Source organism: Plectropomus leopardus, chromosome 7 (genome assembly GCF_008729295.1).
Source record: "Plectropomus leopardus isolate mb chromosome 7, YSFRI_Pleo_2.0, whole genome shotgun sequence".
In the NCBI taxonomy this organism is placed as follows: Eukaryota; Metazoa; Chordata; class Actinopteri; order Perciformes; family Serranidae; genus Plectropomus; species Plectropomus leopardus.
In genome coordinates, this window is record NC_056469.1 from 16954101 (window position 1) to 16972580 (window position 18480).

Consider the following 18480-nt stretch of genomic DNA (forward strand, 5'->3'; position numbering starts at 1 on the left):
CCTGTTATGTTACTGACTGTTCTAGACAGTCCATGAATGATAGTAACCCTGAGGAGCATCTTTGGTAAAATAGTTTCACATATAAAGTGTGGCCATTCAGTGGCATCATTTCTCTGAGATAAACAAGTTAAGAAGAAGAGGCACCGATCAGACCAGGTTTGTCAATGCTGAAATAGGTTGTTTTTAGTACTAGCTACTAGCATCTTGTTTTTGTTTCATTATTTGGTTGCATATTCTTTCACCAATTATTTTCGCCTCCAGCTGGCTTTGTTTTCAGAGTATGATGCTTGTGCTCTGTCTCTATTTCTTTTAAAGGTCTAGTGAGTAGGATTTAACAGCATCTAGTGATTAAGTTGCAGATTGCAACTTACTGATACTTTTCCCATGTGCTAAGTGTGCAGGAGAATGGTGGCCGATGCGATAATGCGAATGGACCTATCTAGAGCCAGTTTTTGGGTTTGTCTGTTCTGGGCTACAGTACAACAATATGGTGGACTCCAAGAAAGAGGATTTGCTCCAAATGTAGGTATAAACAGTTCACTCTGAGATTACAAGAATACAACAATTCTTATTTTCAGGTTATTATACTAATGAACACAGTTATGAATATTATATATCATTTCTGTCAACAGATGCCATGGAGCAGTGACTTTATGTAGTGACTGCTCCTGGTCAAGAAAAAGTTTGGCACATAATTCACCTGCAGGGAATTTTTGTTTACAGTTGCAGTTTTCATAAATTATTTACATGTTTTCTAAGCAAACACTTCGATGAAACACATCAAACTGTCAGCTGACAATTTTGTTAATAAACTGCTGCAAAAAGAGCTGGCATTTATGTTTTACATAAAGCTGTTCAGTCCCAAATTGAAATAAGCTGTGTGTTGTCATGGAATCGACAATTTACTTGATATGGCTGGTATTGCTGACATAGTAGTATAGTAGTATTACACACCATTACTGTGCCTAGTTTGTCATGTCAAAATTTGGAAAAGTGAAACCATTTGTCATTTTGAAACTCACTTTGAGTCAAACATTCACAAGATTTTTTTTTCTCAAAATTTTCCACAAGTGGTGGACTTATTAGACCGTGGGAGCACAGCCTTCCCTTTTTCATTCTTTCATCCATCCATTACTGTTTCGACGATGGAGATCACACAGTGACATCTTGTGGCAAATAATGTGTACTTCAACTTTAAAACAGATTAGGCATTTCACATTTTTGGCAGAAAACTAACAGCCACTTCCGTCTCAGTTTTACACACAGGAATGATGTGCCAAGCCAAAACGTCCTACATTGACACTGAGATTGAGTGGGGCGCTCGCTTTGAGTCCCGCATGAGTCCGGAGAAAGGCTCCTTCAGAGCGGACCTGCGCCGGTTTCACACCGCCCACCAGGTCCCACTGACCCGCTGCAGCGCCAGCCAGGCCCACCGGTTAATGACTCTGGCACAAGACTCCAGAGCCACTAAAGACTGGGGGACTTGGACTAAGACAAGCAACCGTCTCACGGTGGATTCAGTTTTGATAATATCCCGGAGGAGAGAGCGTCTGAGGACAATGAAAGTGAAGGGAGTTCAGGAAAACACGCACCGCGGTCTTAATTAGTTGCACCTCACCTGCATCGGTAAGCTAGCTCTCAGTTGTTTTGCTAGATTTGATTAGCAACGAAGTTACCTTTAGTTAGCTTTATGTAAAGCCCATTCCTGCATTTTACAGCAGTTGGTCAATATCAAGTGTCAAACATTTCTCAAAATTCATAGTCATTTTAACCAGTTAGCTGAAAGAAAACTGTGGGAATTTCTTCTAATGTCCAGTTCGTAATCAATTTCTCCTCATGCTGCTAATTTTCGAGCTATTCTTTTAACATTGAAAACTTGAAATTTGTGTTCACAGTTAATGAGCATTTGGCCAAATGTGTTTACGCAATTGATAAAACTGGTATTAGGGACTGTGCTTTATTTATCAGAGTGGTGGTGTGACTTGTTTTTTTGTATCTTTACTCTCCCAGGTAATATAAATATTCAAAAAGCCACCATAAATAACACTATTTAACAGTTTCTGGCCATAATAAATGCTGTGATTTTAAAGATTAAAAGAAAATGTGGCTTTCAAAACTTTAAACACTTGAGGGTTTGGGGGATCTAATTATATCTAATATGGCCTGCTACCCTTTGAAGTTGAATGTCCTTACCCTAGGCCAAATAAAAACACACAACCCCCTACCCAAGGCTTAAAAAGTATTTGGATTCCCCTCCAAGTTTTCCACACACCCCTCTCCTCTTTTAAATAATGAACTACAGGAAACACAAGTTTGCTTCACTGAAAAAGTTTTGTAGCTTCATTTTTAGATATATTGTGTTTTATTACTTACTCAAATGTTGGCTAAGCTGAAAATGTGAAACTAATAATTTCATGCCTGATATTCTTTATTTTGTTAGAGCAAAAATAATTATAATATAATTTGAGAATTTGGAAATTAGACTAAAAAAAATAGTTTTCAACCTGATAAGTATTTGTATTCAGTCAGAGCTTACTTTTATGTTTGTTACGATCTGGTATGATGTACAATATAAAAGAAACCCAAGGTGTAAAATAAAGTAAATCAGAATAAAGACTATAAGTCTGTTTGTAAATGCAGGTCAGATATTTTATTGAGCGAGGAGATCCAGTGAAGAAGATCCAATGAGTCCAGTAAACGGTGAACTTCCCAGCTTGAATCCCAGGAATCTGGATCTGCAGCGCCACTGGAATACCCGGATGAACTATCTGCTTTTGGTAGGATCGTGTCAGTCACCTTGATTTGAACACATATTTTATTTAAAGAGTGCACTCTGACATTAGGTTGACTCTCACCACTTCTTCTCCAACCTAGCTACCAAAATAAATGTTGGTATTTTACATTTCTGCATACCATGGATATATAACATATAACTGGTATTAAGTTGGAGATATATTTAAGCCTTATGTTTCAACAATGCTGTGGTAATCAGTGGTTAGATTTTGGAAGAAAAATATAAAATCCACGTAGTTATGGTAAGGAAAATATATGTTTTGGCAAAAAATGCCCACAAATTGGGTGGCACAATCCCAATTGGAAATGCAACCATGTCTTGATAAAGAACCATTTTTTTGTGTAACTGTCCTCAGTGGAAACAGTGATGGGGAGCTGAAAAACAGCTACATTTGGTGGCTTTTCATTTGGCGTTTTATTGTTTGTTGGTCTTGTGCAGTGGTCTTTAGGTTGACAGGCTTCTCGCCTCAGGATCACACCATCCACCATCCCTTCCACCTTCCAGTGACAAAATCAGCTCGTATACTATGTCACTTTAGAAACTTTAGAAATTGCTATGATTTGTATGAAATGTACAAATGTATTAGTGGATTGCAGAAATGTATAATGCCATCAATTTCTTCTGGCAAAAGAACTGTTTTCCTCTTTGGTCATCAAATACTTAATTGGTTGTTACTTAAAACTGAAATCCCACATAAGGAAAACTGATACAACTAAAGAGAATTTTCTTTGGTTTAAAGTTGGGATGCACGATAATATCAGCACATCATCAATTTCAGCAGATATTGGCTTTAAATGAAATATTGAATTAGGCCAATGTGCTGATTATTGCAGTTATCACAAACTGATACATAAATGTTTTTAAATTGACAAAGTCAACATGTGCAAAACATAAACCCTAACTTGAAGTATTTTCCATATTTTCCACAATGAAAGAGTATGACATACACAGCAAAGCATTGTGTTTTATGTCTCCATCTGCTGGTGGCCCATTTGGATAACAGCTTGTATAATATGACGTTAATTCCACTACAAATGAGACTTGCTGATCACTGAAATTAGGTGGGCAAAAGTGGATATGTCTATCTGCATATCTTGTATCAACAAAAAATCAATATTGTGCATCCCTTTTATTTTTCATATTTCTGTAAATGTGATGCACTTTGCCTTGGCTTGCTATTCATGAGCAAACTAGAGCTGTGGTTTAATGAATTCACTGCCGTTTTGTTGTTGTTTGTTGTACCCAAAACGTATCTTTTCTGAACCTAGGAGTTGTACTGACCCGGGAATGGGTTGCACTAACAAAAGTAAGAGGATACATGTTCTTTTAGACTGCATTCTTGGTCTGCCACAAAATATAACCCCTCTCCATAATGCAGTGTCTCTCTGCCCCGCTATCCAGTATTTTATGTTGGGTAGGCTACACACTCCCTTCCTTACGCTTTTGCTCTTGTGATTTTGGTCGTGGAAAGGCTAAAAACAGACACACATCTTAAAACTTTCTAGATGCTTGGTATAGCTCTCACTAAAGCCCTGTATGAGCACTGTGGTAGTATGTAGTATCCCATGAAGCGCTCATTGGATTTCAAATGAGAAAGTGCTGTTTCATGTCATGATGCCAGACCAACTACTCAGCAGATTAAAAAGGCCTGGACCAAGGCAAGCCTAAACTTAGAAAACATCTGCTATGCCTAGTAAGGGGTTGCTAAACTATGATTGGACAACTTCTGTTCAGAGTAGGAGTTAAGCTAAGGGCTGATTCCATTTTATCTGTGCCAGTTTCAGGTTCCAGGTATTTGTGCAGTTTCATTGACTAAAGTGGGGCACTTAAATATAACAGAGTCTGAGTTATTGTTATTAGTGACACCTGTGCTTTTCCTACAATGACAAGGTGAAATGGCTGCTGCAAAATGGGCTCTTTAAATCATCAAATGTGCTGCATTAATGCCTAAATGTATTCTCAGTTAAAGTGGATTATCAGTCTCCGCGATGTCACGTGCTGTACATGTCATGTGTAGACACAGGGACCCCAACACAGACTGCTGAACAACAAACACTGATCACAGTATTGCATTTGCTACTGGACCAATGCAATGATAAAAAGCAGTTTTGGGGGGAAATCAGTACCTTAATCTGCATGAGAAAAAAAAAAGTTTTTTTATATAAATTTCAAAATGTAAAACACCCTTTATCTTGTCATAAGTAAGGTATACAGTTTCTTTGCATAGTTTAATGATCATTAATCGTATCCTGTAAAGACAGGAACATTTGGAGTATGAAAATTAGTTAGAAATTGTTTAAAGCATGTACTTGACATGTATATGTATGTGTACGATATAGAGCCCCCCACTGCAAACTCAGTTGTTTTAAAACCTCTTTTGTTCCTTCCTCTGTAAAACTTTTAAACAATGCTGCCTGAGAAATTGTGTGTTATATAGTCTCATGGTGTTTTTATTTGTGGGTGAGTGCAGTAGGTGTCGTGTGCAATGTGTGCACAATTTGTATTAAGTGAAACTGGGACTATGTGCAGTTGCGTATCTGGTGTTGTTTTTGTTCAGGCCATTGGGTTTGACTGTTGTTTTTGTTGTAAGTGTGAAGGCATTATCTGTGCAGCACTGAGTCCAAGTCAAATTTCCGCTATGGGGACAATAACGTGTATTGTATGGTATCATATCATATCTTATCGTATCTTATCATAAACTTTAACTTCTACATGTATTTTTTGTTCATTTGTACAAACTACAAGTAATTTCCAAAAAAGCTCTTGCATGTAAGCTTTTTTATTCAATGCATTAGTAGTTTAAAATAAGGCATATGATCATTAAAGCCTACTAATGAAAAACATGTTAAAGTTTTCTCTAAACTATCATACACATTAAGATAATACTGAACAAATTAACAAATAGCTTTCAGTGGAAACAGGCTTGAAAGCTTTATTGAAAGCTCCCTCTGGGAAGCACTGTGCGTGGTTACATACTGTTGCATATGATATGAGGATTCTGGCATAGCTTTGCAGTCATATAACTTGTGGCCTGGTATTGCAGGTAAACACCACTTGACATTTACTTAGTATATCTATGCATTTGAGCTGCAACTAGTGAGTTAGGCAGCTCTGCATCAGTGACTGACAATGTAAAAGATCTACTAATGAAAGAAGAAAGAAATGCTGGACTGTTTGTCACTGTGTGGAGAGACATAGCTGCCTGCAGTCAGTTAAATGAATCAGAGCACTTAAACTATCCACGACATTCCAGATTGTCAATGTTACATAAATACAATCTCGCTAACGTTTTAATGATGCCACGATTGGGACTCGGGTGAGTTTTGTCACATAAGCAGTGCCAAGCCTCAAGGTCCATGCACTGGCAAAACTCTCCAAACCTTCTCTTCCTGCTTTTCTCTGAGTATCATAACACAGGGTCATAACAAAGTAAATATTTTAAAGGTTCAGTGTGTAGGATTTAGGGGCACAAATGAAATATTTTGAAAGTGTTTTTTCTGTGTATAATCACCTTGAAATAAGAATAGTTGTTTCTTGAATACCTTAGAATGAACCTCTTATATCTACATAGGGAGCAGGTCCTTATCCATGGAGATAGCCATGTTGTACTGCCATGTTACTACAGTAACCAAGAGCAGACAAATCAAACACTCGCTCTAAATAGGGCCTATCACGTTTGGCGTTGACACCATCAAAGAGTAGCAACTGTGTGATGAGCTAAAAAACGTCAATATAACACTAATTTTTGATGAGAAACTGATTTATGCTGTGTTTTGGGGGTATTTTAAATCAACATTTTCATTTGTTTTTGAGAAGAGACCTCTACGGATAATTCGGCTCTCGTTAAAAATCTGCTAAACTTTGGATCTTTCGCAGGTGCTAGTCTTGCAACCTGTCTGTGACAAGCTGTACAACATCAGAGAAACACTCATTTGAAACTCTTTTTCTCTGTGTTTCTACTGGTTTTATTCACCTGTTTGGTGTGCTTTGGAGAAGAAAACAGCTTCCCTTAGGCTCCTGGTAAAAACCTCTTGAACAATTAACACTGACACTATGCACATGGGAGAAGTTTTAGCTGGTTGCAATCTGCAATCCTCACTGCAAGATGCCAAAAAATCCCACACACTGCTTCTTTAAAATGGTATAGATACATTTGAATTTTAATGAGAGAAGTAAAGCATACCGACCGAAACAGCTAAATCTGGATCAGTGAATGTAGACCTGTTTGTATCTAACAGGACTTAAAAAAAAACATTCCTTTTTCCAACTGCAAACATTACACCTTAGTCCTGTTTTAACATGGTGATACATTTTTGAGCTTTTCTACAGAAAGACAAAGTGATTGTTACAGTGGTTGCCCTCATGAGGGTGCTATAAACCTAAGTCAAACTTACAAAGTTTACAAAAGTGGTCCAATAATTATGAAAGTAAGAGGGAAGGTGTCTGCGTCATTTGACGAGGAGGAGCTGCTTATGTGGCTTTAATGCGCGTACATGACCTAATGTGAAATGATAAACACTTTCAGTACCTTTTCTGACATGTCATTGGAAATAAGTGCCACATTTTTCTTTTCTAGAGCAGTGTGTTGTGTCGTGAATAAGAATAGATCAGTTTCAGTTTGTATAGAGGTTAATGTGACACCTGCGTCGGCTCTAGTTTGTGCCTCTCATATATTGTTATAGCTTTAAAACAGTGGTAATTGTGAAAGGACCATCTTGGTATTTTCTCCTTCTCCTTCAGAAAAACAAATGCTCTGCTCTGTGTGTCAAATGTAATGATAGTACATGAGAGGCACAAACTAAAGCTACATTTATGAGAACTTTGTGTAGACAGCAGTGTCTGTGTGCGGCTCAGATGTGTGAGATGTACAGATAGGTGCTGTTGATGCTCCAGTCAGGAGGGAAGTCCTGCACTGAGTGGCTCTTCAAATGCCTCTGCATGGCGACCAGGCTGTTGCAGAACTCCAGGCACACTGTGCACTGGTAGGGTGTCGCTCCGCCGTGAGTCCGCAAGTGCTTGATCATGGCCGAGTAGTCCCGTGAGCGCTGACCACAGAGACGGCACTCGAAGGGTTTCTCTCCTTAAAACAAAGAGAGAATAGGAAGGAAGTCAATATAGGATGAAGAGACGTGTGCTCACATGAGAGAGGGCCTCGTGACTTCAGGATGTGTAGACGTGTATTCCTCGCCAGTTTTCAACCATCTTTTCATCATCATCATTTTTACATCCTGCTATATAACCCAACTACAATTTATGCAGTATATTTTTTCCTATTGCTTGATTTGGAGTGAAATCAACTAAACTTGGTCACTTTTAAACAAATCATCTCAGATCCCCATCGAAACAGTTATGCACCACTTACGTGTTGGTATATCCATGACTGCATGTTGATGTAGCAAAAACTAAAATCAATAATTATGTATCAGCTGTAATTCTGTACAAAAAGTACAAGTAACATTTAAAACTCAACAGAAAATCCTATTACAGCAGATTTTGAAAATTGTGCATGAGAGAAAGTCTTAAAAATGTTGTATAAGATACAATATATGTGCTGTTTTCATTTTTCAGCTTCAGGACAAATTAATATATGTTTTAAATGACATGTTACATTAAATGTTTTAGGATGACATTTCAACTTGAATGCTGGCCCTTTTACTCTGAAAAAAGTGACCTATTTTAATGTCGAGCACCATTCCTGTGGTTTGATAGCATGTTTCAACCAATTTACAACCAGTTATCTCCTAGAATTTAAGTTGTTGCTAATTATTTCTTTTTCATTTTGTATAAGCGCATGCTGTTTGGCAAGTGCTTCATTACTTAAACTTTGCACACTGTCCAATTTACAGAGAAAATTGCCTAACACAGGTAATGTATCACATGGAATATTCTGCCTGTCTGATGTCAAAGCTATCGTTGCATGATAATACAGTTGTAAGTGCACACTTTGAATTGCATTACACTACAGAAATAGTCATAATAGCCTCTAAAGCACTTAAAGCAGACATGAAATTTTTCATTGATTGAAGGATTTTCTATCTCACGCAAGTTTCAAGTCTGTGAGTTTCAAGTTCCTGTAAAGTGTGTTTCATAGTACTAAAATGAGTGGAAACCAGCACACGCCTGCAGTTTGTCAAAAAATCTACAACACAACAATCTGCTTCGGAAGATGTTAATCGGTAATGCCTTGTAGTAAATTGTCTAAAACATGCAGAAGTACTGGCATGGTCGTGTAAGCTCAAAAACATGCTATGCTAACAACAAACTTTAGGGACTTTAGAGAATCCCACTGACTTAAGCAGCCTCAGCCTTACTCTACTGTTGTTGCTTTTCAGTTGTTTCATGCCATTGGCTTTTTAAAATCAAAGTATACAAATACTTTTGTATTTATTTGGCTCCTCTGACCTGATGACCCAGTTTATCTGTATTCACTTTGTCTCTAGATTTTGGACAAGAACAAATATGTTGAATAATAAAATTCCCCTGGTGATTATTTGTAGTTTTTGCTCTATTGTGCCACAAAATATACAAAGATTATTATCTATCATTGTAGGTAGGCATAATCTCAGATCTTAACATTTAAGTATACTCAGCTGAATGGTAACTGAGACGGAGTTTAAAAGTGCCCTTCAGAAAAAGAATCTCCTTATAAACCTTAAAAGTTATTTTTGCCAAGCTATCAGAAAAAGCACTTTTGGCTTTGCACTGCCGATTAAATAGTTTGCTTACCGGTGTGAACTCGGTGGTGTGTGTCCAGTTGGTGTTTCAGACTGAACTTTTTAGGACAGTGTTGGCACTGATAGGGTTTTTCTCCTCTGTTCTCTTGTCGAAGGGACTGCGGTTCACGCTGCACCTCATCTCCTCTTCCACAGAACCGACACCCTGCACAGGCGTCACCTTTGCAAACAACAAAATGAGGGAAAATAGGTGTGAATATTTCGGTGGACAGTAAGGGGCCCTGTTCACAAAAACATGTTGCAATTTAGAGGTACTGTGGTTCAGTTCCAGCTCCAGCTAACAGTCCCGTGAAAGTGTTTTGGAGTATGATGTGGAACTTCCATGTGTACATCTATTAAACACTGTAACAAATGTGAGCTTATCAAAACTGCATTGTTTTCTGAATATATGCCTTTTCTTTAGCACTTATTTCTTAATTGTTACTTTTATGTATAATTTAGTGCTTAACGGAGAAGGACATTAAAGCTGTAATTGAAAACTTTTATCAAAATAATTGTCATGTTCACTGAAACTGTACATGTACATGACACAGATCGTCTGTGAAAAAAAAAACCCCTCTGCCTCCTCGTAGGACTTCTAATGGCATTTGTAAGAATGCATGAATGAAAATAACCAGCAGCCTGTAACGCAGCTGTAAATCATTGCTCATGAACTGAGGTCAAACCGTAAAACTATCAGCCCTGATCAAATATGAATCGAGGTTCTTTTACTGGATTGCCTGTTTCTCGCCTCAGATGTTTTCGAGTCATATTTTTGTGTACTTTTTAGCTCTTGAGCATTGATTGACAGCTGCGTTATAAACTGCGTCGACATGTGGTAATGTCATTAGAAGAACTATGAGTAACTGCCTGAGAAGGGGGAACTTTTTTTTCATAGCTTATCAGTCTCATGTACTACTATGTGGATAAAGAGGCAGTTTTAGTGAAACTGACAAAAGGTAAAAAAGATTAACTCATTTCATTTTAGAGCTGCATGAATAGAGGACTAATGGAGAAAATTCATTATTTGATTAATTATTGGATTTATTTGAATAATCATGAATTCCCAGTAGTTCCAGCTTTTTTTTTTTTTTTTTTAAAGCACATTTTATCTTTGGGGGTTGGACTGTTAGTTGAAGAAAACAAAATATCTGATGATGTCACCTTGAACTTGGCTTTTCACTATTGCTGCCTTCCAAATTTACTTTGAGTAGGTACAGCAGCTGCCCTTAAAAAGTCCACCATTGCAGCTTCTAACAACTGTCAATGACCTGTCAAGCTGTCATCTGTCTATGGCTCAGTCAATGTGACGAATCTTCTGCTGTGCAGAGAATTGTGGGTCAAGAGAGCCAGAAAAGCATGCTGGCTTGCATACTGCAAAATATGACCAGATGTAGTAGGACATCCTGGTATTTTTCCGACTTACTGCATTTGACAAACTATGCACTGGGACATACTAAATATGTTTCTGCCATAGTAAATAGTATGGTAGTAACACATTATAAATCAAACCATTAATGGATTTATTGAATAAAAAACATTCATCAGATCAATCGACAATACAGCACCACTTTATAAAGAAAATCCTGCTTGAATTAACAGTAGCAGTCAAAGTCTGGATTATAAGATTCCCTGACTTAATTGACATAATAATAATTAATCTTAATGGTAATCAATAAATATTTATTGCACAAGCATTAGAACACCATATCAGTCGATACACAGTATTTTTTTATCATCTTTTAGAGGCACAAGTCTATTTTTGATCAGCATCCTGTTGCAAGACAATATATTCAGTTTGTATGAGCTTACTTTCCTGTCTCTGTGCACACGTCTCTTCTGCAGTCACGTATGTCAGTGAGTCTTTTAAGGTTAGAAAGGTGTGATTTTGAGGTTAAAGGAGCAACTCTGAAGCATTTCAGTCCCTTATATTTTTTCAGGTTACTCAAGTGAAAACTTGGGCCTCATAGTATAGACAGGATGCTGAAATAAGCAGGGGGTGTACTGTAGTAGGGGAAATCAAGAGACTAAACCACAACAATTGAACACTCACCACTCTAAACAAAAGCTACTGAGACCTGCTGTCATTAGCATGCTTCCTGTCCAATATGTCTTTGTAGTTCTCACTTTTAAATATCTTACATCTTATATAGATAATTTTTTAATTTACACTGCAGTAATATAATTTTGAAAATTAAAAAAAGGACAGTGAGACATAACATAAAAACACTAAACACAGGTGCTTAAATGCTTCATTTTTCCCACACATTTTATATATTAGACTGATTTTCAATAAGTGCCGAGTAGTATTATCTTTAGCACTTTTCCTCAGTTATGACACTGCAGACACTACAGCACAGTTTTAACGTCGCCTGATCTCTTCAAGTATGAACATAATGTTCCATCAGATAAAACATGTTAATCAGCTTGATTGTACAAGACAAACTATCAAACTCGCGCATGTACACACACTCACTCACACTTTAATTTTTTTGTGGTATTGCAGAGACTTACATTCCTATTACAGTAATAATTATAATGAATTAATAGGTTTGATTTTTGTTTGGTATAGGAAAAACCACTGTTGCGATGCAGTGCATACTGTACTGCATATATCTAGCTGTATCTAGTAACCACACTCCTGCTCCTGCTGCACCATGCTCTCAAAACCACAACTCTCTTTATCACTTTCCATTGCGTAGCTATGTAGCTGGAGTCTGCCGAGGTTAGGGGTCATGGCAAGAACTGTCTTACTGTCGCGTTAAATTTATTGGTTCTACACTAGATAAGCACCGGTACAGCTTTGATCGTATTGTGCAGTCATACTAGTACGTTTTTTGTGCTGTAATTATTCAAAAACAGTATGTTCTCTGTTATAATCATGCCATTACCTGGTGGTGTTGAGTCCCGCAGCACTGGATCACCACGGGCGCTTGTGTTACAGTGTTGGCAGTCTTTGATTCTCTCTCTGCTGGCTTTGGGCCCCTCATGGTAACTGCGAAAAATACATTTTCTGATGCAAGGCTTGAAAATACCATTGTAAAGACACTGCTTGTATTTGCACTCCAAAGAGATACTGTACTGTAATATACTGCAAGTAAAAGTCTTGTGTGGAAAAAACTGTCAGTATGCAAATATTTTTTAACATTATGCGTTATCACAGATTACATCCTTTAACACCCTTTCCTTCCTCTCCATGTACAACCACAAGATATTTATAGTGCTCATTCTGGGTAGAAGTGCATATAACTTTAGTATAATGTGACAGTAGAAAGAACGGGATAATGAGGAGATGCTGGAAAAATACCCCCCACAAAAAAAACCAAAAAAAAAACCCAAAAAAAAAACCCAAACAAAACACACACACACACACACACACACACACACACACACACATACATTAATGTTTTGAACAATTTCTTGTGGTATAGACACAGCCAGTCTAAACACTGAAACCTTGTTTCAGTGGGTGGAAAATCTTGAATTCTGCAAAGCAGGGGAGAAATTTAGGGGGCTCCCCTTTACACACTGTGTGATTAGACTGTGTGGAACACTGTACATGATCACAAAAGGAGGAAAATTACCCAAAAACAAAGTCAAGTCAGTTTCACTCTGTCTAGTAGTACCACAAAACGGCAGTGGTAAATTCATTCAGAATTAGAACAAGTATTGTTTGTTTTAATCCAACAAAAAAAACCCAAAACTTAAATGTGTCTTTTTTTGGAAAAATCACTCGTGTGTCTCTTTGCTCTTTTGTGATGTAGTTAGTCTGAAAATTAGAATTATGATTTATCAAAAAAAAAAAACAAAAAAAAAAAACGGACTGACTAGGTCTGGCAGGGAAGGGTTAACAGGTGAAACTGCTCTAGTTGGAAAGTGCAGGAGGCTTGATCTCAGACAAACAGCAGTGAGTCAGGTACCAAAGCTGTCGTAAGGGAACAATTGAGCAAATAAGGGGATTCGAGATGACTGTGAGAGGAAAAATAAGGAGACTGACAGAAAATAAAAAAAAGTTTCCGAATTCATGTCCGAGTGCTGACTTACCTCGGCTCACTGGTTTGTGCGGCCCCAGTAAACGCTCTCTGGCTGACTTTTTTTCTTTTTAACAGGCCTTGCTTGATTAGGCTCCCCATCCCTGTCGACCCAGTGTAAAGGTTTTGTGTATAACGTGGATAAAAGCCAGAGTAGCCCATTACGGAGCTGTGAACAGGGGTTTGAAAACGAGAGCCTAGCAGGGGGAACATGTGGGGGGTGGAGAGGGAGAATGGGTATGCTACAGAGGACTGGTTTGGAGACTGTAGGGGGTGAGTTGCAATTAAGCTTGAATAGTTCTCTGCTATCCGCTGCAGGGTGCTCACAGAGCTCCACATGTTTGGAGGGAAAGTCCAGGGAGAGGAGAAAGAGTTACTGCTGCTGGCCGGCCTCACGGTAACACTGTCTCTGTTATAGGATGGTGCTGACACAGGGGGCAGTTTGGGCTTCTTTCTTGGGAATGGTGGACTGTCGGGGTTCTTAGCAGGATCAGAGGGTGAAAGGTTTTCCATGATAATGCAGTCGCTTGCCTGCTCTACTGGGGACAAAGTCTCTTGGAGCTTCTCCTCTTGAAGTGGACTTCCTTTTTGCTTTTGATCATTCTCCTCTGCACTTCCCTCCTCTTCTTTGACACTTGTGATGTCCCTTTTTTCGTCATCATCTCTGGCTCTGTAGTCGAGATTGTCCAGCTGCTTTCGGCACTGGTGCTCCAGCAGCTGCATTTCCAGCAGCTGAGCAGCTCTCAGCAGCAAGTGCAGGTCATCTTCAGACACCTCAAGAGTCTGTGCGTAGGTGAAGTCCAGAACTTGCTGGAAGGTGCGGGGTGAGAAATACTCCAGAGTGCAGTGGACTGGGCTGTCTGTGTCTCCCTGGGCTAGCTGCTGCGCTAGTCTTTTACTAGCACAAGCCAATACTAGCCGATGAGCCCTGAAAGTTTTACTCTTTACCGAGATGATGGCATCACAGAGCGTCCCCGAGCGACGTAAGACATCTGCCTGCTGCAGAAAGTGGAAGTATTGGGTGTTGTCGATTCTGATCATTTCTGAAGTTTGTAGAAATATTATCAAAAGTCTGAAAAGAAAAAGTCAAAGGAACAAAAATAATCTGAGATCAGATAGTGCCCACACTGTGTTAGAATTAGTTCCACCTGTTTGTCAGGTCGTTATCAGGTATGCGGCATTTCTAGAAATGCTAAATTGTAAGTTGGAAAATCACTTTGCAAATCAACGGCAGGGATTGGTTATTGATTCACAGATAATAGGTTTCTCTGTGGTTTGGACAGTTTTTTTTTCCATCCTCTCCAGAAAGCATTACTTGCAGTGAGAGTTGAGGGGGCAGAATGTAGGTGATTTCATTACTTGTTTATATTGCAACGAGTGCAACAGTGAATTTGATTTTCAACTAGTTTGTAGAAGAGTCTGTAAGTTGTTACGGTTTTTTATTTTACTGCAAGTAACCCACATATGTATTTACATGTTTACAATCAGTAGAATTCACACAAAGACTATGAAATATGGAGAAAAACTTTCATCAATCACAACTGTGTCTCATATTATGTCTGAAATATATGGTTGATGTGTGGAAAAGTACTGTGTTTAGTGAAAGCTTTGATATTTGGTGCTCACATACACACTCTAAAGCCACAAAGCCCTAACAGTATATGAAACCATGACTAATGACTGTACACATGAGTAAACATGAGTAAAGTTTAAGCATCAAGAACAATAACTATATTTGGCTGACTGTATTTGGATGTGATAAACATCAAATGCAAAGGGTGCGGAGGGTTGGAATATGCAAATATGTTAGTATGACTGAAATATTTGGAATTTTACACCTGCAATTGAGAATGCATGGATGAAAACACTGTGGCTGTATGTTGAAACTACCGGATGCCCGAGAGGTTGTCATCTTCACACACTCTGAAGTCTATAATGAACTTTTATGATTATACAGTGTGTGGTTGGTTTCTGCAGCAGAGGTCACAAGTACTGTGAGCTATTACAGACTTTTTTTTTTGCACAATTGCAACCCCAATCGGTCCTGCAATCTGATGTTGACTGTAAATGGAAAGTAGATGTGAAACGAAATGACATTTAGTTTTCTAGTTACTGGAATTGTATGCATTTTTGCATGCACGCTCTCCAAAACTTGCTCTCTCTGCTCTTAATCACATAAATTAATGAATATTATTGGAAAATGTTAAACCAAAAATTTAAAAATTTAAAATTCAACTTTATTTCATTTATAATTTAATCACAACAACACATAGCGCTGAGAGTGAAACTGACAGTGACGCAGCTCCAGTATCAGAAGTAGAAAGTCAGTTTGATTACTGTATTTGATAAGAATCGGCCAGTATTTTTTTAATTAAAAAAAAAAAATCTCTTAGATACTCAGTTTGAAAATTTTGAGTGCAGAGCACGCAGGGAAATTATCATGCAAATCAAGCATGCATCAGTTCAGTGCAGCCGATTGTATCGTCTGCGTACATGGATATAAAGCAGTACACAATTTATGGCCGTCAAAGTCATGTGCTGCCTGATCAGAATTGTACCATATTGCTTATATATGACATCATACAACTTTGTTTACAGTCACAAATGTATTAAATAAATTATATTATTATATTAATTTATAACATAAATTATAGGGGTGGCTCAGTGGATAGAGCGGCACCCAATATACAGAGGTTGTATCCTTGCCGCAGCGTCCGCGCGTTCAGTTCCGGCCTCGACCCTTTGCTGCATGTCGCCCCCTCTCTCTCTCCCCCTTTCACACTTAAACTGTCCCGTCCCTTTAAGGGACAATAAGCCCCACAAAATGATCTGTAAAAAAAATAAATAAATAAATAGTGGCATAGATTATTTATTTCATGCTCAATGAAAATTTCCTTTTTACAATGTGCAGTCATGCATTTTTTATAGTAGTCATTTTTATTCATATAAATGTCCTCGCAAATAATAATTAAAAAAAAAAATAATGATGATAATGATAATAATATATAATACATAGTGGGATAATTGTATCACTGTTGTTGTCATAGTAGCGGCACTGTGACAATAGTTATTTTGTGAGAGGATTCATACGGTGTTTAACAATGTATTTTCGGATAAATTACTTGAAAGCAACGTCAGTAAACATGTTTTATGCGCAAGGAGATTTTGCACAAACTTTAAAAGCAATCCCTATGTTGTATAAGATGCAAACCTTTAATTCTTATAGCAACGTTCTCTGTGCCAGTCCATAAACTTCAGTGTCAACAGTTTGTTATATTGTACTTTCAGATATTGTGGCTTTCCTCCTCCTCACATCAATTTGATATAGCTGATGCATAATTTTCAATTATGCGTTGAAGTAGTACATGCAGTTGTGTTCTTTCGAGGCCGCTTGGTATTAAATCAATTATTTTACTGTATTGTATTCTGTTTTACTTTTGCTTCAAGTCCTTGTAATCCTTGCCTCAGTCTTTAATATTTCCAGAATATACTTGATTTTGTAATAAACTGGCTTGTGCAATAATTAAATTCCCCCAATGCGGCTCAAATCTGCAATGCACTTTTGCAGAGTTGTGACATAGTTAGCAGGTCTTTGAGCTCTTTGCAGTCAAAGTACTATCTCAATGCTTACACGGGGGAAAACCTCAGATTTACACATCCTTTGACAGGACATGAAGTTAACAGCAGCCTCCCCACAGCTCACATGTAAAGGTCTGGAGTTACAAAAGTGAAGCTAGAACTTAAAGCCTGTACGGCCAATAGGATCAATAGCGGCACACAAGGTTGTGTTTACAGTAGAGCATAGAAAACATCAGACCAAAGATGAGCAGCGCTAAAGTTTTCTGTTGTGGTTTTGTGTCTTGGAAACTTAAGAAGCAGCAAGCTGTGTGAATGAGCCACTTACCCGGCGTTTAGTAAATGTTCTCGCTGGAGAATGATGAGCTACCTCGCATCATGACTGTGAAGTGACTTGCAAAGTGACATGTCTGTCTGGGTACAGGTTTTGGTGAGGGACAGGGTGGTTTCCTCCTTTGTCTTTACAGTCCCTCCTCTTCAACTTGTCTCTTTCCCTTATTGGTTCATTGATTATGGTGCTAAATGTTTTTTTTTGTAATATAAGAGCTTGACTTATTTTAAAGTAAACACGTTCTTTTAATAATTTTGTTATAGTAGTTTGCTTCAAGTATGGAGGCAGTTTTACTATTTAATGCTCTTTAATTGTTGTAGATTGTAGACAACATATATTGATATATATGTATATAGATGTAATAAAGGTAACACATTTTCAGAAACTGAGAAAAGACTGTGTGTGTGTGTGTGTGTGTGTGTGTGTGTGTGTGTGTGTGAGAGAGAGAGAGAGAGAGAGAGAGAGATTGAGAAAGAGGGAGAGAAACAGGGTCAGTGGTTCAAAGGATAGTTGCGTGCCTTACTGATGGCCTACTGATGTATGCTGTACACAATTTTCTTTCACTCCAGCCTCACTTGTTGGTCACTACATTAATAGGCTGTTCTGTGCTGAGACAAAAACCACTTGAAAGGCACTGATCTGTGACAGGAAACATACAGACAAAAGCCCGATGGTACCACTACACAGGGCTGTAGGCCTGACTGAACCCTGCACCCTCTAAATAGAAATATCTGCTTTGTCCTTCCGATATGTCAGATGTCAGTGTGAAAACCTGTAAATAGGTCAACTGTAGAGAACTGGTCAGTTAAGCAGACCTCGGTGGTCATGTACATTGTGACTTCTTTGTTTGCCTTTAATAATCGTTAATAATCAAGCAGTGAGAACTTTATACAGTATTTGAAATTAGCTTTGATTAGCAGCCTAGGTTCATACACATTTTAGAGGCACTTCCTTTTTTGTTAATTATATCATATTTCATCTACTTTTGCTATGTTAAATGCAAAAACATATATATTATTTGATATAATATGTGGA

General features: G+C 38.0%; 1 protein-coding gene and 1 long non-coding RNA gene across 2 annotated transcripts; one reads left to right on the forward strand and one right to left on the reverse strand.

Annotated features, from left to right (window-relative positions):
• The first annotated feature begins 403 nt into the window (after positions 1 to 403).
• Positions 404 to 9701, forward strand: LOC121946121. Its single transcript, XR_006105992.1, has 4 exons — positions 404 to 522; positions 1255 to 1626; positions 2641 to 2777; positions 9624 to 9701. It is a non-coding gene; the product is annotated as an uncharacterized LOC121946121 (long non-coding RNA).
• Positions 5712 to 17526, reverse strand: zbtb32 (zinc finger and BTB domain containing 32). The gene is made up of 5 exons (XM_042490529.1): positions 17443 to 17526; positions 13552 to 14610; positions 12399 to 12502; positions 9521 to 9688; positions 5712 to 7874 (listed from the first exon to the last, which is right to left on the reverse strand). The coding sequence occupies exons 2-5, from the start codon at positions 14577 to 14579 to the stop codon at positions 7645 to 7647; spliced, it is 1530 nt and encodes a 509-aa protein (XP_042346463.1). The 5' UTR covers positions 14580 to 14610; positions 17443 to 17526; the 3' UTR covers positions 5712 to 7644.
• Between the last annotated feature and the right edge of the window lie 954 nt (positions 17527 to 18480).

Coding starts and splice junctions, on each gene's coding strand:
- zbtb32 (XM_042490529.1), bottom strand. CDS start 14,579: ATGATCAGAATCGACAACACCCAATACTTCCACTTTCTGCAGCAGGCA. Junction 9,689..12,398: donor GCGGGACTCAACACCACCAG/GTAATGGCATGA, acceptor TTGTTTGCAAAG/GTGACGCCTGTGCAGGGTGT. Junction 7,875..9,520: donor ACACCACCGAGTTCACACCG/GTAAGCAAACTA, acceptor CTTTGTTTTAAG/GAGAGAAACCCTTCGAGTGC.